Source organism: Emydura macquarii, unplaced genomic scaffold (assembly GCF_026122565.2).
Source record: "Emydura macquarii macquarii isolate MOO-44397 ecotype Brisbane River unplaced genomic scaffold, CSIRO-AGI_Emac_v2 contig_3305, whole genome shotgun sequence".
Classification (NCBI taxonomy): Eukaryota; Metazoa; Chordata; order Testudines; family Chelidae; genus Emydura; species Emydura macquarii.
In genome coordinates, this window is record NW_027133442.1 from 3156073 (window position 1) to 3178845 (window position 22773).

Consider the following 22773-nt stretch of genomic DNA (forward strand, 5'->3'; position numbering starts at 1 on the left):
TTTTTAAAAGCCCGTGCAGTGGAAATAACTAGCCTGCCACAATGGGGGGCCGCACTGAGCCGCGCACGGGTCCTCTACAGCGCGAGACCCTGTCGAGCCGCAGACCTCCGTCACGGGAGCTAGCTGAGTCACTGACGCAGTAGTAGGCTGCTATCTTCTCCCACAGGGAAGAGGCTCATGCTTTGCCAGTGGGACTGACAACGGAGGAACGCTGGGACTCGGGGATCTGGGCTCTTGTGGGCACAGACCTTTCTGTCCCTCTCCGCCCCTGGCCACTTCTAATAGCACGGCCCCTTCGCTCTGAGCCTGCTCTATTCCGGTCCTTCCACAGCTGCACTTGGGTCAATGCAACTGCTTCCTCTCCTCCCCTGCCCCACTGCCTCAGCAACAGAGAAGAGGGGGTGGGGGGGAAAGAGCACGGGAGCGACCGTCTTTGCTCTGCGTTTGGTGCCCAAAATGACCGCGACCCCCAGCAGCCAGGAAGAGCAATCGCAGTGAAAGCCCCGCTCAGCCCTGCCAACCACGGGCAGCAGCACGTCCAGAGCAGACAGGCTGTTGGGAGATTGTTGCTGGTGACCGCCTCTGACAAACCTCGATGGAGCAGGTGCAGAGAATTACAACGCCCCGGAGCGTGGACGAACGGGCACAGGGGCCACAAAAGGCACCTACCCTGCAGCCCCGGGGCTGCTTCCACGCCACCTGCCGGGTCCCCATTTCGAAGCACGGAGGCGCTGGAACTGCTTAAAGGACAGTGGTGCACACCCAGCACAGGCCAGAGGCTCCTGCATCCTGCCCAAGAATGCAGAGTGGCACTAGGGTGTGGCCGAGAGCCAGACATCCCACCTCCGCTCCCAATCACCTGGACTGGCCAACAGTACATCCCAGCGCCGGTTCGAACGCCTCAGCTCTAGCGCCCAGCCCCAGGATCCCAGCTTGCCAGGCCCCGGAGCCCGCTGCTATTGGCAGCTGGTTTTAAAGGAGATGGACCTTTTCGTCCACAGCTCGGCTGCTGCCCTCTCTAACTCCGGCAGCGTCCGCGGCGTGGTCAGTGCACTCTGGGGACTTGCTGCTCTGTAACCCCTCAGCACATTCCTGCTCCGCTTGTCTCCCCTCAGCTTCGGACCCTGCCTCCCCGCTATTACCTGCCCCGGGGACCCCCCTGTAGCCTCTAGCCCTCGTAGCTAGAGTAACAAACGACACGAATGCAGCGCCACCACCAGGGCTGCAGAGAGGTGTCCGGGGGCCAGCAAGCCGGCGAGACGCCCTGCCTTCCACTCCAACGGCCAGGACCCTCAAAAGCCTCTCCTCTCTCCACGGCCCAACGCAGCCTGCCACGCTCATGTGACGCACCCGCGCCTCTGCCGGCAGCGCGGTTCTCCCACCGCTCTCCTCACCGCCCAGCGCTCCCTTGGGCCGCGGTGCCCGGCCCCATGCGACCTGCTGCCCCCCCCCCCCCCCCCGAGAGGTGCCAGCCTACAGAGAGCGACAGCGGGAGCTGTCACGTGCCGACCAACGAGAGGGAACTGACAGCTGGGGACCCGCGACTGCTGATGCCCCCCTCCAGCTCCACAGCTGGGCCCGGCCCTCTGCCGGGGGAGGCCTCTAAGAGCATGGTGAGCACAGCTGGACGGGTCCATTCAGCACGGACCACGCCATACCTCTTTAGGGCACCGCCCCCCTGCCAGCCCGCGGACGAGCGCTGCCCTCCAGGCACCCTGGGCTCACCCCCCCCTCCCCGCCCACGCCATAAGCAAGCGGAGGAGAAGCGAGCGCTGACCTGTCAAAGACACGATCTGCCCTCCGGCTGTGGTGGGGAAGCGGAAGACTGTCTGCTGCCCCTGCTGCAGCTGGCCTGCTGTGCCCGCGACGGCCTGGCCCTGCTGGCTGGAAAGGGCCAGCGAGTGGGGCTGCAGCGGAGTGAGAGGAATGGTGGGGGTCCCGGGAGGGAGCGGGGCGCCTGCCGAAAAGAGGGAGAGAGAAAAGCTTAGTTAAGAGCAGCTCATTTTTGCTTCCTCCAGCCCCGAGCTCCCTCCTAGGGGCTGCCCTAGACACAGCAGCACGGCCCAGCTTGGCCCCTTGCAATTCCCAGCTCGGGGCACAGGCCTGGCCCAGAGGGGTTTCTCCAGACAGGCCTGCAGGCCCCCTCACCCCGGAGTGCACTGACCTGGCATGAGAGTGAAGCCGGTGGGGATCTGCATGAGCCCTCCTGAGGCCACGGCGCTGGTGCCGCTGGTTTTGAGCACGGTCCCGTTGGCGCTGGTGACGGTGTTGGGGCTGACGCTGGCGGAGACTGGTGCTAGGTAATTGGTGATGGGGAAGGAGGGGCCGCTGCTGACCTGCATGGACGTGGAGGTGGTGGGCACGGTCTGGATGGTCGACGTCGTCCCAGGCAAGTTGGTAACTGTAAACGCTGGCTTCAGCGAGTCCTGCGGGAGACGGGCAGGTGAGGGAGAGCCAAGCTGGACTGAGAGCCCCATCTGCGCCCCACACCCCCAACCTGACCAGGCCACAGGGCTCGGCCAAACCCCTGAACCGAGCCTGGGACCCATCCGTGCCTCCCCCCAAAGCAGGCCTCTGTCACTCTGCCAGCCCCGCTGGGGAGATGCCACCGAATCCCAGAAACAGCTGATGTGCTGGCTGGGGTGGCAGGGCCTGAGCCAGGCTGACACTAGGAAGCTGCCTACAGGGCAGAGATCCCGCCCCACGGCCTAGCACTGGGTGTGTCCCCAATGGAGGGACCGGGCTCCGAGAGACCCGGCAGGATTTCCTTTACCATAGCCAGCTGTCCCGGCCAGCACACGGATAGCACTTCTCTGGGGAGCAGGGGGGAAACAAGGCCACCGTGCCCTTCTGCACCCCACCCACCCCTGCAGTGCCTAGGGCGGTCAGGAGCTATGTCTGCAAAGTCCTCAGGAGCATGCAAACTACCACAGAGGTGCCCCCAGGCCAGATCAGGCCCCGGCAGCAGGACCCCCCTCCCTAGGAACAAGTGCCACGAGGTGAGTTGTTTGCACCGCTCTCAGCTAGCCAGAGGGTCCCAGCTCCCCAGCCCAGAGCAGAGGGGATCCCTCCAACCAGGACTCAGCCCCTACCGCCCGTTCTTCCCCAGCCTTTCAAGCCAGTGAATTCACCCGCCAGCCAAGCAGCACCAGCCCCCAGAGCGTTTGCGTTCTACCCCCATGGGGCTGGACTGCCCACAGAGGGGCAGGGTTTGGGAGGGAAGGGTGGCCTTGCAAGACCCGTGGGGCAATGGTCACTGGGGAAGGTCGAGCAAAACAGGACGCAACTGGACCTCTTGTACAGAGGTCCAGGCTGGGGCTGTGCTTCCTGGCTGGGCACTTCAGTCATGCAGCATGGGGGCGAGAAGGAAGGCAGCAACCTCAGGCTCCAGAAGGCAAAGATGCCAGCCCGAGAGGAAGCCACCCCGGAGAGACGGGGTGGATATCGGGACCCAGGAAGGCCGAGAGCGAGCAGCAATACAAGGGGTTACACACCAGGGAAGCAGTCTGGTGGCAGGGTGGGAAATTTGGGCAGTACGCTGGAATGGGAGGAAGCTACAGATCCAGCCAGACAAAGCAGCCGGGGAATCCAGCCAGCAACAAGCTGGAACTCCCCCTGAAAGGAGAAGGCAAAGAACAAGAGTGTCAAGTTTGGCTACACAAGAGACCGAAGCCAGAAACCTGCACTGAAAAGAGGAGGGACGTCTCCAGGCGGAAAGCATCCGGCATCCCCAGAAACACCAGGGCAGGAACCTGGCCTGAGGCAGCGAAGCCCAGGGGCACAGGGAAGCAGTGGGCTTTTCCAAACCCAGCTGGCTGAGGGGCCATGCCGACTAGCCGGCAGCAGGGGCTACGGGAACTGGCCCTCACGAGAGGGGTCAGAACACGTGGAGAAGAAATCCACACTGATCTGGTGCAGCCTGCCCCAGCATGCACCTAGCACTGGGGCGCGCCCTGGCAGGCACAGGGTTCTCCTCGCACACCCTGCTTGGTTCTCTCTTATCTGAGGCCTCAATGCCTGTTTATTGGCTGCTAATTACTCAAGGGCGAGGCAGGCAGAGAGGGAACCAATCAGTCCAGCTAAACCAACCTCAAAGGAAACACAAATTGTCCTGTTCTCACTCCAGAGAAGTGTGATCACTCAGCACAAGGGACAGACAGGAGGGGGGACAGGAGGGCAGAAATAGATCCTGTCTGATGAACTGCCACGGCCCCCAGTCAGTCCAGAGCACTGCCAACAGCTCAAGCATGGGTCCCAATTTGCCCTGGAGCAAACACACACAGGCGGGGCAGCTGGAGCCACACACCAGCAGAGCTCTGGGGCTCCAGCCCTCAGGACACCCAGGGTCACAACGCCTCCCAGCTGCACAGGCTCTCCGGCACGCTGCACACCAAGGGCGGGCGGGCCCAGAGCTCCCACGTGCTGCTGCGGGCCTGTCCTGCTGCCAAGAGTCAGGAATCCACAGCCTGCCTAACGTCTAAAAAAGGGAAGGCAGCCCATTTTGGACAGGCACAGCCAATCCCAAGCGCCCTTCCTGGGCTCCCACAGGGGAGGGGCCGGCGGGGCAACCCTGGCACCAAGATTCCCTGCAGTCGGAATTAGAACAAGCATGTGATAATGGAGCAGAGCCGGGCAAATTAACTTTCCATTATCTCAGCAGCCGTCTCCTGTCCATGCCACCCTCCTCGCCGGCCCCCTCCCCCCCCCCCCCCGCAGCTGGGACTGGGGGGAACGAGCTGCACTCAAGGAAAGTCACCAGCCCCTGAGCCTCGCTGGGAGGACAAGAGAGAGGTCGACCGCAGCCCATGATGCGCACAGGGGATCAGCCAAAGCTTCAACAGCAGCTGGCTGGCCGAGCAGTCCCCATGGCTTCATCCTCCCACCGAGCAGAGCCCGCTGGGTATCACGCCCCCGGGTGCTCACAACTCCCCGCCAGCCTCACCACCTGGCAGGTTTCTTAACGCCCCAGATGCCAGCCATGCGGGAGGACCAGCCCCCTTCTGGGCCTGGCTGCGGAGAACAGCCTGAAACCGGGACACACACATGGGTGCACCAAGGCGCCGAGCACCGGTCAGAAAATCCTTAACCTAGGGTAAAATGCAGCGCAGGCGCTCCCAGCCAGGCTTCCCGGACGCGAGTCCCACGACCCCCATCCCCACAGAGACTGGCCAAGCTCCAACCCTTCTGCGAGGGGGCACACACACACGTGCAGAGGTGCCAGGCTCCTACCCTCACTCACGTGGGCCCAGAAAACAAATGGAAAGAACTTAGCGTTTATTATTTGACGCCTCGTCCTGGCAAGAGAGACACTTGCCCTGCGCTGCACAGGAAGACGGCACTTTGTCCTCGCGCCTCCAGGAAGGCTCACACAGCTGCGTGCTAGGCCCGGCCTGGCTGCCACCTGCCAGCGGCGGTGGGAGGGCGCTGAAGAAGGGGCATGTCCTGCACACAGCCCCTCACCCACCCGGACAGCAGAGTCGGGGCCAAAAACGGGAGCCCCGGGAACAGCGCTGGTTTCATGGCACTGCTGCTGGACTGACACCTGCGTCCTCGTGCGTGCACCCCCCACCCCCACTGCGCTGCAGGTGAGACACATGGGCCCCGGGAAAGGTGCAAGGCTGGGGACGAGGCCCAGCCACATTCCAACCTCTCTGCCCACCCAGGAGCTGCTGCAGCTGTTCCCTTTGTCAGCGCACAAGTGGCGCTTGCCGGAGCAGGGGCGCCCTGGCCTGTCCCAGAGGAGGGGGAAGGGGCACGGGTCAGGCCCAGCTCACCCCCTCTGCAGGGAGCCGACCTTCCCCCAGGGCGACAGAGAAGCAGGAAACCAGCAGCTCCCGGCCACTGTTCCCCACTCCCCGGCCACTGTTCCCCACTCCTCATGCTCAGCCAGCAGCCCCTTCTTCTGCCCCTGCCCAGCCCCCTCGCTCACCAGGGCCCCAAAACAGCCATGGGCAACAGAACAGCTCCTGGGGGGAAGCCAGTCACGCAGCAGTCCTGCCAGCTGCTGGCACAGAGCCTGGCACAAGGACGAACCAAGCGCTTAGGCCCCCCCGGGAGCTGAATGGAGAGTACAGGGGGGAGAACTCCCGGCTGGAGCACGCCCGCCCGCCCTGCTCTGCGGCAGGGTGCCCGGGAAGCAGCTCCAGCTCTGGAGCAAGCAGGGAGAGCGGGGCAGCCTGGGTCACATCCCCACAGCCACTCACAGCTGGCTCAGCACCTCACAGGGCCCACGCCCGGCCTCCTCCTGCCCCAGGTGGGGGGAAGGAGAGACAGAGCTAGTAGGTGTTTTATCAGGCCCTCCCCCACCCCCACACAGCTGAGTCCTTCACACCCATTACCCTATTCCTCCCCTCACCCCTGGGGGGCAGGACATTGGACTGAGGCCTGGAGACCCTATGTGGTACTGGCCGCCTGCACCTCCCACCATGCCGGCCTGGGCAGACACGAGATGGCTAGCCTGCCCCTGCCAGGCCCAAGACGGATCTGCGCCCGCCCCGCGCACTAGGGCCCAGCACTCAGCCCGCCCGTCCTCTCCCCAAAACGGGCAGGCCCATGAGCAGGGCCGGCAGACCCAGCCCCCAGCACAAATGACCAGGGGCTTTCTGTCCCCCACATACCCTCAACTGCTTCGTGCCAGGCAGCAGGAGGGGCACAGGAGCCTGGGCGTGTCCTGGCTGGGGGACCCGGTGGGCAATGGACGCGGGGCTGAGTGGTGAGGCCCACCGTCTTGCAGCTAAAGGCCCCCGTTTCCTCCATGCTGTCTGAAAAGAGCTGGACTCTGGCCTGCCTCGCCAGGGCTAGTCTGTACCCAGCTGGCATCTACAGGGATCAAGACGTGTGTGCAGGGGGAGTTCTCCGGGGTGGGCGAGTGGGGAGCAAGAAGGGGGCCAGCGCGTGCCGTGTGCCCTGGCCGGTGTGCACCCACACTCCGGCAACATGACAGGCTGGGCGAGGCCAAGCACAACCAGCAAGGCGACCACAGGCTGCGGCAGGCCACGGGAGTTGGCAATTCCTTCCAACTAATGGGCAATAAAGGCTTCATACGGCCCCAGCCCCTCGGGCCAGCTGAAGGGACACACCCACCGGAGGTTAAACTGACAGGGTGGGACTGTTTGGAGCCTCAGGCATCCTGTAGCAGCAGGCAGCTCATTGGCTTTTTACTGGCTTTCTGCAGCCACGTCACCCTCAGCCCTGTAACGTCCTGGGAGGGGAATGTGGGGGGGGGTGTGGCTCCCCCCTGCCCAGGGGAGAACAGGCCTGTGCTTTGCCACAAGGGCAGGGAAGGGTTCAGGACTCTCTGTCCTGGCCTACTGCTCCCTGCTGAGGACCGGCCTGTGGTCCTTCGCTGTGCAGATGGGGCTACGTGCAAGCCCCCCAGCGTGGGGAAGGGAGGGAGAATTTCAGAGGCTGCAGCTCAGAGGCTGGCCCGTCAGAGAGTGGCAGGCGCTGGGGTTCAAGTGGGGCCTGCCCCCCCCACTGCAATACTCCCAGCTGGACTGTCCTTGAGAGGCGCTTGGAGCCACAGGCCATCCTCAGCCCTCCAGCCTCCCTGGGTGCAGGAGCCTGAGAAATACAGGACACCCCACAGTCCCTGAACGAGCCATGCAGGATCTTTTGCCACCCCCCGCCTTCTTAGAAAAATGACTCCGACCCCAACTGAAAAGTGGCTCAAAGATCCCAAAGCCAGGGCCCCGTGGCAGCGCTGTCACTCAGGGGAGGGGGCAGGTAAGGGCACTACCGCCCTGTAAGAGACCAGCTGCCCTGGGAAGGGGCACCCGCTGGTGGAGCAGAGCTGGTGGGAGCCCTGCTTAGACGGCAGGGAGCCAGCGAGAGCAGGGAACTATGGGGCACCTAGCGCTGCTCAGTGCATGACCAGGCCACAGGCCCTTCCGCCTAGAACCGCCGCGCAGGCGGAGGGGAGACAGCGAGCAGCCGGCCAGACAGCAGGGAACATGCGGAGACAGGGGGCCCGTGGGGCAAGACAGCAGTGCCTGAGACAAGGGCCCACACTCCACCCACGGGCCCAGAGAGGCTGGCGGCCTGCAGGGGCTGGATGGAAGCAGAGCCAAGCTGCGCAGCCCAGAGCTGTGGGGACACCGAGATGGGCCAATGCAGAGCACAGCGCCTGGCCCCTGGCCCCTGCCCCGTGGGGGTGCAGACATCAGGTCAGATTGGCTAGTGCCAAATCTCCTGCCCCTGAGTTGCCTCCAGCCCCAATGGGGGGAGGGGGAAACCCCGTCATCACCTGGGACTTAAAGCCAGCCCAGCTAAGTGGGGCACAGAGTGGGCACCTGCAAACATGGCAGCTTGTACCCCAGGCAGCGACAGGCCAGGCCCAGAAGTTGGGGGGGAAGGTCTCAATCTTGGGGGGCTGCAGTATTCCTCCCAGGGCAGGGCAGGGCAGGCCATGACCTAGGCAAGGCCTGCTGCATCAGTACCCCTGGACACAGGCAGCTCCCTGCCAGGGGCGGGGGGCACCCCAGCTGGGCCCCTTCCACACCAGCGAGGAGCAGGCCCCACCCTGTGGGTCTCACAGCAGCGTCAGGCCCTGCTCCATTCACCCCCACCCCCTCCCCAGCCAGTTGCTGGGGCCAAATGCTGGTCATGGAGCACACTGCTTCTGGCGCGCCCCTCACAGCCCAGGCCCTCACCGCCATGGGGCTGCGGCCGTACTGTGGAAGCTGCATTTCTTACAGGTGAGAGGGCAGCAGCCCCCCAGATGGCTCGGCGCTGGCACAGCCCCCCGTCCCCTCCCGCAGTGTCCCTTCAGTTGCAGGGACATCCAGCCTGAACCTGCAGCACACCGTGCGCTGTGTGACAGCCGACTAGCCCCCACAGCCAGCCAATTAGGGCTGCGTGGAGGGGTGGGCAAGGAGCCTGCCGGCTGTTGGGGCAGAAAACCAGGCCCTTCCTTCCCGTCTCCCCCTCACGGAAAGGCTGTCCAGGCTTAGTCCTACCCAGGAAGGAAGATGGATGTCCCCCCACCAAAACCAGAGTCATCCTGTGCTTCCTACTCTCTCTCTCTCTCCTCCTCATCACAAGCCCCTGCATGCACCCCACATTGGGCGGCACCCCCAGGCACGGGCTGCACGCTAGCACAGAGCTTGCCGGAGAGCGAGCCCATTTCTTACAGCTTCCCGGCCCAGCAGCGGCAAGGGATTCCCCCACTCAACAATGCACGGCTCCCTCACAGGTGTGGGTGGAGCACAGGACACAGGGCGAGGGTCCCTGGCCTGCACGAGTCCCCCCCACCGGACAGCCACCAGGGTCCTTTCTGGCCTTCACGTTTAGGAATCGCAGATCCAGCATCCAGACCCCAGGACACTGCGTGTCTCCAGCACCGGCAACTGCTGTGGATTTGCAAATGGAGTGGTGCCTACCACAGCCCCCTCACCCTGCATCCAGGGTCTCACCGACACCGCCCCAGAAAAAGCACGGGGGCACGCTGTTCCCCTCCAGACCGCAGCAGCCATGGCAGCACGTCAGATACCGAGGCCAGGACCTCAAATGCCACGGGAGCTCCTCCGCCCGGGCTGGCCGCCGCAGCCTGCTCCACACAGCTCGGGCGCTGGGTGTGGGACTGCCCTCCTCCCCGGGGGAGTGAAGCTACAACATACAACACTGGCTCCCACTCGCGGACGCCTGCAGGGCTGGGAGTAGCTGCCTGTGGTAGAACAGAGCCGCGGGGCCTTCCTACTCCCAGGCACCACATCGCACCCATGGATTCACCGAGGCTGCCCTGCCTACAGTGGGACTGGCTGTTACACAGGGGGGTAACATGCACCAGGACCTTGTCTTCCACCTCAGTTGTGCCTCTCTGAAAAAAGGAACTGCACAAGAGCTTGGCCTTGGGGGGAGGAGGGGAGGGAGGATGGCCTCATTGCTGGGACACTCCTCCGCTAATCTAGGTCGCCCTACCAGCTTCTGGGCTGCTCCGAGCTGCCAAGGACACCAGCCCCCTGCTCTGACCCAGGGCTCGGCAACATGGCATCCCTCCTCCAGGGGCTGCTCCCAGCTGGCGCACGCAGCCGAGCACGCGTCCAAGCAGCGGGCGGCATGGCCAGTGGGCCGTGAAAGGCTGCAGTGGGCCAGGCGCGGGCCCCCACGTACAGAAGACGCGCCAGACTCCCCCCGCTCCCCAGCCGAGCGTGGACCAGCCCCATCAGCCTTAATTTAGGAGATCTAAGGAGAACATAACCCACAGCCCAAGCTCGTACGTGCTGCACGGCCAGCAGCGCCGGGAAGGGGGGCGAGGGACATGGGCCGGGAGCAAACCCAGGCTTCCCACCGACACACGAGCAGACCACACTGGGGTGGTCCCCGCCAGCACACGGGGCTTGGAGACCTGTCCAGGCACACAGCTCTGCTGGGCCAGACCCTCACCAGGGGAGGGGAGAAGAGGACGCTCCTCGTGGTACGGCAGGGGGAGGGGAACTCATGGCACAGTGGGGGGGGGCCGACCTCGCTGGGTGGGGGGGGGGGGGGTGGCAGTACTTGGCCTGCCCCACGTACTCCTTTCCTTCCCACGCACAGTTTCTCTAGCCCTCCGGCATGTGCAGATGGGCAACGCCCCCGCGCCCACGAGCAGCCCACTAAAGCAGCCGTAGGCCAGCCACCAGGCTACCATGGCAGCTGGGGACACCGCTTGCCCATGGCACATGCTGCTAGGGGAACTGGGAGCAGGCTTAGCCTCAGAGGAGGGTGGGAAGGCATCTCCAGTGGTCATCACATCCAGCCCTCTGCACCAAGGCAGGACCAAGTAAACCCAGACCATCCCGGCAGGAGTTTGTCCCCCCTGGTCTGAAACACCCCCAGGGCTGGGGAGTCCACAACCTCCCTGGCACACCTGTTCCAGAGCGGAACAGGCCAGAGAGTTAGAAAGCTTTTCCTAATAGCCAACTTAACCCTCCCAGCTGCACCTTCAGCCCAGGACTGCTTTTGCCGCAGCCAGCAGACATGGAGAAGCCTGAAGATTTATCAGGTCCCCGCCTCAGCAGTCTTTCCTCAAGACTAAACCTGCCCAGTTTTGTAGCCGTCCCTCATGGGTCAGGGTTTCTAACCCCCAGTTATTCCTGTCGCTCTCCTCCGGACTCCCACCGGTTTGCCCGCCGCCTGAGGCGAAGGCGGCAAGAACGGAGGCTGTGGAAAGGGGACAGCTGCAGGGATCCACTGCCCCTTAATGCAGGCAGGCAGGCAGGGGAGAGAGCGGGCGGTCAGCCGACAGCCAGAGACTCCCGAAATCCCCTCACCTTCCCCGTGCTCACAGCCGGAGCAATCAAAGAATTGAAGAGTGGCAGTAGAACGAATGCCAGTCAACACGATCATACAGGAAAGAAGCCTGTGATCTCATCCCAAATGAGAACAAGACTGGCTGATGAAGATTACGGCGAGACATCTTGGACTTAGACTCAGTGCCACCTGACAGACAGAAGTTCACACTCCACAACCCCTGTACAGCCCGTATTAAGTGAATCAGAATTGGCTTACTGAGAGATCTCAGCCAACAATGGCAAATAGGACTGTTTTAGGGCTTGTCTACACTTACCTCCGAGATTCAACAGCAGTTGACGGGAGTTATGCAAGGTTTTTTGCGTAGCTTGCATAACTCCCGTCAACTTCTCTGCTCGCCGTCTTCACTGCGCCGACGGGAAACCATGTTCCTGTCAACGCAGCGCTACACCACTTGAGAAGGTGGTCTTAATATGTCTATTGCTGGATCGACTGAGCGGGTCTGCACTGACTGCTCAGTCGATCCAGATAAGACGATCTGACGCCGCCGTCAGTGAAGACGTAGCCAAAGTGGGGTCCCAGAGGGCTCTGATCCCAATTCAGAGCTATTAATGTTTTTAATCAGTGAGCTGGAGGAAATCCAACGTCCTCGGTGGTAAAACATGCAGATGACAGAACTTGGGGGGTGGGGGTGGGGGGGTGGTAAATAACCATAGGACTCTCAAGGATTGCTTGGTAAAGAGAAATCAACTGACAGGGATTTTAACACAGCCAAATGCCAAGAACAACGGTCGCCCTCCCAGGATGGAGGCTGTTCTTATGGAACGCAGTGATTCTGCAAAGTACGTAGGCAGGGGTCGTGGCTGATCATCAGTGCAAAGAGGCTGTAGGAAAGAAGGTGGATGCCATCTTTGGCTGTAAAGCAGGGGAATGACAGGCAGAAGCAGGAAGCCCGGGGGCTCTCACTGTATCCAGCACTGGCGAGACTGTTACTGGAGCGTGGGTCCACACTTCAAAAAAAGAAATGTGGACAGGGGACGGCTCTGCAAGAAGGCACGGTACGCTAGAGATCTGAACAACTCCTCTTACAGCAAGGGACTGAAGAAGGCCCAGCTATTCAGCTCATCCAAGAGGTGACTTGATCACAATCTCAAAGCACTGACAGGGGGAAGAGATTACTGGCAGCCGGGTGCTCTGACTAAGCAAACAGAACAAGACCCAATGGCCGGAAGCTGAAGCGAGATGAATTCAGATGGGAAATAAGATGTAAACTTTTCACAGTGATGAGAATTAACTATGGGAACGCAGCTTCTCTGACACTTGGGGACTTTATATCCAGACTGGATCTCTGGCAGAGATTGGCTCTAGCTCATTGGTTCTCACACTGAGGCGAGCGGTGACAGATACTGGTCACCTGCCCCCCGTGGGGGCTGTGAGGAGCCATGCCAGGACTCCCTGCATCCAGGTCACTTTCCTGGATGACACACGCACAGGCCCAATGCAGCTGACACAGTTCAGGAATCTCTGCAGCCCACAGAAGTTTTAACAGGGTCCCCCTTGCAGTCCCTGCTTCCGCTGCCTTGCCAGGCTGCTGCCTTTGTGGCCATGAGGGGTGTGCCAAACGAGGAAGCCCCTGACTCCAGGGGAGCAGCCTGGACAGCAGGAAATGGGGCAGCTGCAGCTCAGACCAGCACCAAAGCCCCAGCCCAGTGGATGATGCACGAGGCTCTGGTACCAGCAAGCCCTGTATCCTGCCTCCAACCCCTGCTGCCACAGAGGCGGGCAGGAGTTTCCCCAGGCACCCCAAGCTGGCTGTACAATGCTGTGTCCCCAGACAGCGCAGGGCAGGAGGCGCGTCTCCCAGCATCTCCCCAGGCTGCAACTCCCCACAGCGAAGCCTTTTCCAGCAGGAAGATGGGGACGGCACTCGGGGCTCACGGACCCAGAAGAGTCACAGCTAGCAGCCAGGCCCCGCCGAGCCCCCGGGAGAAAGAAAGCAACAAGGGTCCCAGCCAGCAGAGAAGCTGGGTGGGGAGAGAAGGAACAGCCCAGCCAGCCGAATGTTTCCATTCCCCATGTCCTCCCAGCCCCCTTCCAAATCGGCACCAAAGCAGGAGACAGCTGCAGCTTATAAGGAATGCGAGGGGCCCTGCCAGGGACTCTGGCGAGGGAAACCAGGCCTTATATGGCCACGGAGGTAGAATCAAATTTTTATCAATGAGAGTGAGAGCATGGAGACACCAGAGGAGAGATAACAGGCCAAGGGGCTGCGGGTGGGGGGAGCAGCGACACCTGTCACTCACCCACCCCCGCTCTCTCCGAACTGCCCCCACCCACCACAGCTCTGCAGCTCCTAGCCAGTTGTCCCCAGGGTGGGCAGGGGGCTGCAGCACTGAGCTTATCACAGCCTAGGCTGGGGAAATGGTCCTGTGGAGCCTGATGCTCCTGCCCCCATCTGTCACCCCAGGGAAACTGAGGCATAGCCCCACCAGGGGAGGGGGACCCAGCTCACAGGGGCAGGGCCAGAAGCAGGCCAGGGAGTGCTGAAGGCAAGGGGGGGGGGGGGGGGGGGGGGGAGTCCAGCTCACAGGCCAGCAGACTAGACTCCTAAGACATTGGGCCAGGGCACAGCAGGGGAGAGCCCCCCCCCCCCCCCCCCATGATCTAGGGGGCACGGCTGGCAGGGGAGGAGACTTAGAGGTCATCTCTGCAGCAGGGGGGCCCCCGCAATGGGCAGCGGACAGGCAGGCGGCGTGGAGGGAGAGGCTGCAGTGCCAGGGCCGAGCCGGCTCTGCCCGTGGGCCCAGAGAAGGTTACCTTTGTCTCGCCGCTGCTGTCCGACTCCGACACCTGGTAGGTGAGGTCTGTCTCCTCAAAGCCGGTGGCACTCATGCGCTGGTCGGTGGTGGGGTCCGACCGGGGGGGCGAGTCCGGGGAGTTCAGGCAGGTCTGGATCAGTGCCTTCCCTGTCTCGCTGGTGATCATGGGCTGCAGCTTCCGGGTGGCAAACGTGTAGACGTGGCCTGTCTCGCTGGCGACCAGCAGCAGCACCTGAGTGCCCGTCAAGGTGGAGAGCTCATAGGCCTACAGGGCAGCAGAGAGCACGCCGGTCAGTCACACACAGCAGCACCCAGCACCTGACGCAGGGCAGGGCCACCCCTGCCGGAGATCCCAGCGTGCCTCGCCGCTGCCTTTCCCCAGCTCCCTGCAGAACAGGCTGGACGCGCGCACACCCTGGTCTCCTCTGCCCCTTCCGACAACCTCACCCTCTCCCAGGGCTGTCCCAGCCCACAGAGGCAGCATGGCACGGGACCAAGACCCGGCTCTGCCACGGGCCTGCTGGGTGACTCCAGCAAGTCGCTTCCCCTCTGTGCGCCTTGGGGCACGGGGCACCATGGGGCTCACATCTGTAGGTACCACTGGAACGCCAGGAGTCGTCCTGAGCCCTCTGCTTGGACTCCCTGCTGGCCACTCAACCTTGCCATGCTCCCTTGCCCGGGGCCGTCACCGCCACACCCAGACCTCATCCCATGCCAGCCCCCTCACGCTGGCAAGCCCTGAAGCCCGCCGAGACCTGGGCAGAGGGCAACAGCTGCTGCCTCGCCTGCCCCCCACCTCATCCCCCTCCAGGCCTGTCACATGGATATCGGCGCTGGCTGTTCCGCCCCAGCCACCCCACTGGCTTCCTCTGCATCAAGGCCCTTTCCAGCACACCGGGCCCCACTTATCTGCTCTTGTCACAGCTGCAGCGTCCCCAGCCAGCCTTGATTGCCTGCCAACGCCTTCGTGTTCTCTGTCACGCCCAGAGCGCCAGCCTGCCCCGGCTCCCAGCAAATCCCTCCTGGCCAGGAACTTCCCCTGTGACACAGGCAGAGCTTGCCCAAACTCAACCCCCTGCTCAGAGCTACGCCAGCCATTTCTCCCCCATCGCCAGATTTGCTGCTGGGCTCTTGGGTTGCACCCATCTCTGCCCAGGTCTGCGCAGTACCAGCCCCACAGGGTCTCTGGGCTCTCCCACACAGCCTGTCCCAGCAATGAGCCAATGCCCCCAGCCCATTGCCAAGCAGGGCCCCTGCAGTGGAGAGCTGGGCTCCACCAGGAAAGCCTGGCTTCAGATCCTCCACCCACAGCACGAGAGCCAGCCGGATCCCCCAGGCCCCAAGCACCCCCCCGGCAGATCCCCTTCCGCAAGGATCCGCCCCACCCAGCAAAGCCTTTTGCTTTGGTCTAAGCCACAGCTCCGGCATTCCTCAGAGAGGGTGCTGGACAGCCAGCCCTGGCCCATGGCCCTGGCCAACACACCCAGGAGAGACAGCCCCAACACTGCCTGGGCACCAGGCAGGACCCCAGTGGGTGCCCTGTCATACTTTCAGCACAGCGTGGGACAGGCTCCCTCTGCTTCCCCCAGGAAACCCCCAGAGGCCAACACCACAGGCCCAGAGCTTCCAGGACATCTGCCATCCACGTTCTTTCCGCATCGCCTCCCCAGAGACAGAGGTGATCTAGCTCCTGCCTCTCCTGTGCAGCGACTCGCAGACCTACATCCTGCCATCACTCCAGCCTTGCCACCGCTTCCCGGTCCAGAGGGGCCCAGAGGTGAGGCGGGATGCAATCACACCACCGCAGCGCAGAGAGAATGCGCACACCTCTCCCAGCCATCTTGGCACTGCCCTCCATGCCATCCCGTGCGCAGGCAGGGCCCTGGACCCAGCCCATCCCCTCTCACCTCCCGCCACAGCTGAGAAGTCAGCCAGCGGGCACGGGCCAAGCGGAGGCACTAGCGGGACACAGCAACACTTGGTCACATTGCCCCGACAGCCAGCGCATCAGCGTACACGCCAACACTCACCAGACGTTCATCCCGGATGGTGAGTGCTTGCGGCAGGGACGGGCTTACCCTGCACCCTCCAGGTTGGGAGGCGTGCACAGAAACAGGAAGAGCTCCATGTAGTTGGCTGACACCCTGGTGCCCCCAAAACACTGCCGTCCAGGTTGCTCTCTATGGCCCTCAGCCCCTCCGTCCCACAGAGGAGCCAAGAAAAGACGTCCTCGTGCATTAGCCGCATCACCCCGTGCCCAGTCACACTGCCAAGCGCCTGTGTTACTTCCCCGGCCTAGCCGCTGTTCACAGGTCCCCCAGTTGACCACCCTGCGAGGGCACAGAGGCGCAAAGCCAGGCCCAACACTGACCTGCCCCGTTGCCCAGCCATTTGGCCCTCTGAACCAGCTGAAGGGAGCGGGCAAGGACACCAGACAGCTCAACTCACCACCCCGCATGCACAGCAAGGGCCAGGCTGCCACTCCCTGCCGCCAGACGGCCTGCATCATCTGGTGGGCACACCGACCGCCCCGGTCAGGCTGGCAAACTGCAGTTCCTGGTGCTTTGGCAACACACTGGGGCAGGCAGAGCTTTCCCCAGAGGGCCCACGGCAGCAGGCGCCCCGCTCTGCATACACTCGCATTTGCACTGGCACGGACCCAGCCCCGCAGATTGGAGCAATGGGGGCAGCCTCTGCCCAGGCTGACCACCAGCCTTCCCCACCACACTCACCGCAGCAGCTCTCAGTGGCCAGTCTGCATTAGGGCAACAGGGGGAACCGTGACAAAAAGCGCTAGCGCAGCCACAGGAACAAGGCCTGCCCGAGCCCCAGCACCAACCGCATCCACAGCCCCCTGCGGAGCAGGCCCTGCCCTACCACTCCCCAGCCAGAGCCCCCCGCAGGGCAGCAGTGCTGTTGCCCCTGACAGAAAGCCAGATGTGCAAGCACACAAGGATCCTGGGAGCAGCCCAGCCCTTCTGAGTGGGCTTAGTCAAACCAGTGCAATCCCTGGGGAGGGCACTCAGGGATTGGTGGCAAATCAGTTGCTGACAGGTCAGTTACGAGTGCCACACCAGACCTGCCGTACAGCGTTTCTCCCCTTTCCCTGCCAAAGGTAGCTGCCCCCCCCCCGCCCCGGGACGCTACCAAGCGCTGCAGACCCGGCCACGCAGAGCAGTCCCAGCTGGAGGGAGCTAAGCCAGGCACGGGCCCAGGCAAGGCACCCACCGAGGCAAAGCAGCATCCAGCAGCATTTCCACGAGGGCACGTCAGCAGACTGGCTCTGCTTCCACAGACACACTGCACACCCTGCAGACTCCCCCCTCCCCGCCCCTCAGATGGCATCCCCTGCCCCCATTTACCCCGCATGTTACCATGCAGGAAGGAGCACCTACTGGCACACGCCACAGCCAGGGAGCAGGGAATGCCCTCAGAGTCAGGAGTACGAACCAGACTGACCACAGCAACACCATCACATGCATCAGTGCTACAGAACGAAAGTGGCTGGCTCCCGGAGGGAGGGCTCCCAGCCGCCCTCTTCACCCAGCAAGATCTGGGCCCCAGAGCCCTGGCCCTCTGCCCTGCTCTCAAGGGCAGCCTGCCACGGCTCCAGATTCTTCCCCATTTGTTACAGGCCCAGCAGAGATTCTCGGTGAGGCCTAGTGCGCCCTGATGCCCTTGGCACAGCACAGCAGCCACTCACAGGCAGCTCTCTGCCCCCATCAGCTTCCGGGGGAAGCTTCTGCAAGTTGCTTTGAGGCTCCCCAGAGGAGTCAGATGGGACTTGCCCAGAGGCACCCTGTACAGACAGCATTTGTCAGGACACAGCACACGGTAGGGAACCGCCACGTTCCACCACGCTTGCCGGTGTCTCCTCCGGGGCACAGGAATAAAGGGGGCCAGGACAGCAGACAGGCAGGGAAGCCAGCAACGTTCTCCACTCTCAGACACCGAGGGCCCTGGCCCCAGACCTGTCCGCACAGGGCAGGCAGCAGCATTTGCCCAGCAGCTGCATACAGGTCAGATGGCCCGCAGATTGCTGGTGGCTGAGTCACCTGGACCTGCACAGCCATCCCATTGCCTGATTTGAAACACATGCACTCCCTGAACTACGGAGCTGCCAGACAGGATCAGACCCGAGGTCCGGCTAGCCCAGCATCCCCTCTCTGACAGTACCCAGCACCAGAAGCTTCAGAGGGAGGTGTCGGAGCCCCGGGGGAGGGGGGGGCGGCGGCCCGGGGGCATGGAGGGTAGAGGCTCCTGATCTCTAATCAGAGATTGGCGTAAGCCCTGAAGCAGAAGGTTTAAAGTTCTGGAAGGGAGAGCTCATGACAACCCTGGAGATTCACGATACCCAGATAGATGTCCAATCCCTTGTTGAACCTGGGTAAGCAAAATGAACTCCTGACCTCCCTTCTCTGCCCCACTCATTGTTCACAGACTTATGTCCTCTCTTATCCATCTCCTTCCTAAGGCAACAATCACCATCTTTCCAATCACTCTTCAGAGACGAGTTGGCCTGGCCCTCTAAGGGCCTTGTCACCGTTCCCTAAACCACCCTCACGCTGTAACATCCTGTGTGAGATGTGGTTGACAGAACAGCACATGGTGTTACATGAGGCTGCACCACTGATGTGTATAATGATACTACCCTCCAGCCCATTCCTTAGGTATCTGAATGTCTTGTCAAGTTTAGTTTTTGGTTTTTTGTTTGTTCGTTTGTTTTTTTTGGGGGGGGAGGGGGAGGAGGCGAGGGGTTTGTGATTTCCACAGCGCTCTGTACAACAATGCCCAGGTCCCTTTCATCACTTGATACTTTAGAGCCCAGCAACACATAAGACCAACTCAAATTTTCCCCTCTAATGTCCACTGCTTTACATTTACTGATGCTGGAATTCATGCTGCCCATTCTCCTAGCCTAGCTAAGGTTCTCCAAAGTGTCTTGGGTCCCAACTAGCCTAAATAACTACATGCCCACTGCAAATTTGCTACATCACTGCTTGGAAAAGCTACAGAAAAGGGCAACAAAAGTGATTAGAAGTATGGAACAGCTTCCATATGAAGGCAGATTGATCAGCTTGGGACTTATCAATGGCTATTAGCCAGGATGGACAGGGATTGCTGTTTGCCAGAGGCTGGGATGGATCACTTGATGATTAACTGTTCTGTTCATTCCCTCTGAAGCACCTGACACTGGCCACTGTCGGAAGACAAGACACTGGGCTAGATGGACCATTGGTCTGACCCAGTGTGGCCGTTCTTATGTATGCACCCAATCTTCCCAAGCCTGACCTATGCCACGCCAAGTGAGGCTGGCCCACCGACTTAGTACCAGCTACCACATTTTCAGTGCTGTTCTCTAGCTTCTTGTTACAGTCAAGATCTCTAGATGCCAGGAAGCAAGTCTGCTGAGTCGGACAGTTCATACGTAAAAGCATCAATTGAAAGCAGGAAGATAACAGAGCTCTGGTAGAAACACATCGGGAACAACACATTCAGCTCCAGGCTTCAGTACCAGAAACTGGTCAACAAGAGTTTGGAAAAGAGCAAAAGGATTTATGGGCAGAAGGACTGACTTCCAAGGAAGGTCGTTAGAGACGCGCCCGGTGTGGCTTAGCGAACACTTTGGGGGGCAGCAAAACATAAGTGAGTTCGGGGATGTAAACACCAGAGGGAGGGAACCTATTAGGGCAGTACAAAACTCCATCCTATCACCCCTAGGGACATAGGTTCTCAACCTATTTACCCTTGTGGGCTGCATATACAGCTCTCCCTGTGTTACATGGGCCGCACCCACACAACATAGACACTACCTGTAGGGCCCTAAGGATGTCACATGGGCCACAGCTGGGTGCTGACCGGGTTACAAGTGGCCCTCAGGCCTAGCACCACTGCTCTAAGGGGAACATTTATGCCAAATATTGAGATGAGCTCAACAGTCAGGACTCAGACTCTAGATCCAGCTCCTCAGGGAAATGGGGACAGCCTCCCTGGCTGGGTCATTCAGAGTTTAGACTGGATACAGCACTAGAAAGGGTATGGCAAGAAACCCTCCCCCCCACAATGGAACTAGAGGCCCCCCCTTCTTGAAAGGTTGTAGTTAACACTGAACCCAGTGCCTACAGCTAGCTTAAAAAGCCTGGTCTAGAATAGGAAGAGAGATGGCAGGTTACTGCATGCTCTTGAATACTTTTTAGACAGTGTTTTTAATACTACTTAGTCCCTCCTGTAAACAGGATTCAGACACCTTTGAAACCACATGCCCCTCCTGATGATCCAGGGGGAGCCTTGACATTTCCCCAACACTTAACAGGCTCATTCCCCTAGGCCCTGCTCCGTGTCAGTTGCCTGTCTGGCCAGCATGCAGCCCAGCTGTGATAAAACCAAGGAGGCAAAGCCTAAGGGCCTGACAGACAAAGGGATGGATCCAAAGAGACTCTCTTATCATCAATCATGTTGATTACAGTAGGGCTTAAGGACCACCCAAGAGTTGGCTCAGCAGCATAGTTGGTCACCTGGGCAGCTCTCTAAGTATTTTTAGCGTGTCCCTCTCAGCCAGCTAAATTCACCCCCCTCCTGCTAAGCGACCACTGGTCCTAGCCTTCACCCCGCAAGGGCGCACCCTTCGCCTCCTTCCACCCACCCCGAGAACTAGCCAGCCCACCCCAGAGCGCAGCCTAGCTACCAGGCAAGTTTAAAGCCCTGCCAGGACCTTATCTTGCCCGGCAGATCCCACCCTCAGTACAGGCCTGGAGGGGAAGGGCTCCGCGCCCCGCTTGAGAAGGAGGAAGAGGTGACAAGTCCCAGCTGCGGCCGAAGGAAGGCGCCCCGGGGTCCCTTTCCCACTCCTCCCCAGCCAGGCCCTCCCTCACCTGGGAGCCGGCCTGACCCGCGGGAGGGGAGCTCCCCCCTTCAGTCCTTTCTCCAGCGGCAGGTACCAGGCGGCTCCAGGCCGGGCCAGCGACCACGGGGCTGGCCGCGCGGTTTCCTCCGGGCCCCCTTTTGCGCCTAACTCTCCATCGCATCCCGCTAGGGGCTCACAGCCATTGCCCCCCCGCGAGCTGCCCCCCTCCTCTGTCCGACCCCACGACTCCGAGGAAAAGTCCCTCCTGCCCCACAGGGGCCTGTTCCCACCCCCTCGCCGCCGGCTGCCCCCTCTTCCGCATAGGCCTTCCCCCCGCCAGCCCAGCCCCCCAGCGTCCCCCCCCGGTACCTTCTTCATGATGCCCGTCTTCCGCTTGCTGAACGTGGTGTAGCGCCGCAGCTTGTTATCGATAAATTCCATCTTGATCTTCACCCGGCCCCGGGTCTTCTTGCCGGGCTTGGCCCCGCTCACGGCCCCGCTCACCCCGCCGTAGCCCGCCGCCGCCGCCGCCTCCGGCCCCACCACCACCCCCAGCTCCACGTCCCCCAGGCTCCGCTTCAAGCCGCGCCGCTCGCCGCTGCCCAGCTCGTCCTCTTCCGCCGACTCCGAGTCGCCCTCGCTGCCGCTGTAGAGCGGCCCGGCCGTCGCCGCCGCCGCCGCGGCCCGGTCCCGATCCCGCTCGAAGCGGGCCCCCGCCAGCCCCGCGCCGTTGCCAGGCCCGCGGCCCCCCGCGCCGCCGCCGCCGTTCGCGCCGCGGGGCGTCCCGCCGCCGCCGGGCCGGCCGGAGGACGCCCGGGCCATCCCCATGACGGAGCCCCGGGCCAGGGCGGCGGCGGCGGCAGCGCCGTTCCCGGCCCCGGCCTGGCTGGGTAACATGGTGCCGCGGAGTGCGAGCCGCGCAGGGAGAGCGAGGGCGGGTCAGGCCGGCGCTGCCATGGGCCCCGCGCCGGCTGCTGCGGCCCGGCCCCGGCCCCCGCCTCCGAGTCCGTCCTGTCCCCTCCCGGCCTGGCCTGCCTGCCTCGCTCGCTCGCTCGCTCCCGCTACAGAGGGATCAGCTCCGGCCCGCCGCCCGCGCGCCACTTTCCCCCCATATAAAGCGATACAATGTTGCCTTTTATGGCGAAGCCGCTCCTTATATGGTGCGAGCCGGCGCCTCCCGCCCATTGGCCGCCCTCTGGCGGGCCTCGCTCCGCATTGGCCGAGGGGGGCACGAGCGGCGCTTCCCGTTGGCCGAGGGGCGGGGCTTGATTTGCATACATTCCTGGGAAGCGGCGCGCTCAGGCTCTGTCTCTCCGACGTCAGCCGGAGAGGAGGGAGCCGGGGAAAGAGAGAGGCTCTTAAAGGCGCAGCGCCACGTGAATTGGGTGCGGGGCGCTTAGTGCGGGCCTGGCCTGGGACGGAGGGGGGCGGCGCGCGGGGCAGAGCGGGGACAAGCCAGAAATAGAAGGAGAGGCGGGGGTCGAGCAGGGACAGCTGGGGAAGGCAGGGTGCGGGAGGGGAGAGACTGTGCAGGGGCAGCAGAGGCAATGGGGCTGGGCTGTAGGGCTGGAGAGCAGGGGGCCAGCAGAGCCGGACTCTCCCCTGGGTTAGTCCTGTCCTGAGGCAGGGATCAGGCCGAAGGGGACTGGCCCAGTTTATTTCCCACAGGTTGGGGAAGGCGTCCGGCCAGTTGCTGCCCCCGACCCTCTCCAGGGCTTGCCTGGGGAGCCACCCGGCTCACACCCCTCGCCTGCGGGTTTGGCCTCTGCTTTCCTCTGTTAAAGGCCTAACAGAGTCTCTGTTGGGGGAGGGGGGCACCCAGGCTGCCCGAAGCCTCCAGCCGCCTGCCGGGGCTTACCCCATCAGATATAAGGGGCTGGG

General features: G+C 62.4%; 1 protein-coding gene across 1 annotated transcript in view; it reads right to left on the reverse strand.

Moving 5' to 3' along the window:
- Positions 1-21932, reverse strand: part of SRF (serum response factor) — a 33300-nt gene extending 11368 nt beyond the window's left edge. The window contains exons 1-4 of the mRNA XM_067532816.1: positions 21262-21932; positions 14047-14313; positions 2165-2426; positions 1778-1957 (exon numbers count right to left, since the gene is read on the reverse strand). Coding sequence (XP_067388917.1) covers positions 1778-1957; positions 2165-2426; positions 14047-14313; positions 21262-21789 — 1237 coding nt within the window. The 5' untranslated portion in view covers positions 21790-21932. The remainder of the gene's footprint in view (positions 1-1777; positions 1958-2164; positions 2427-14046; positions 14314-21261) is intronic.
- Positions 21933-22773: the final 841 nt, after the last annotated feature.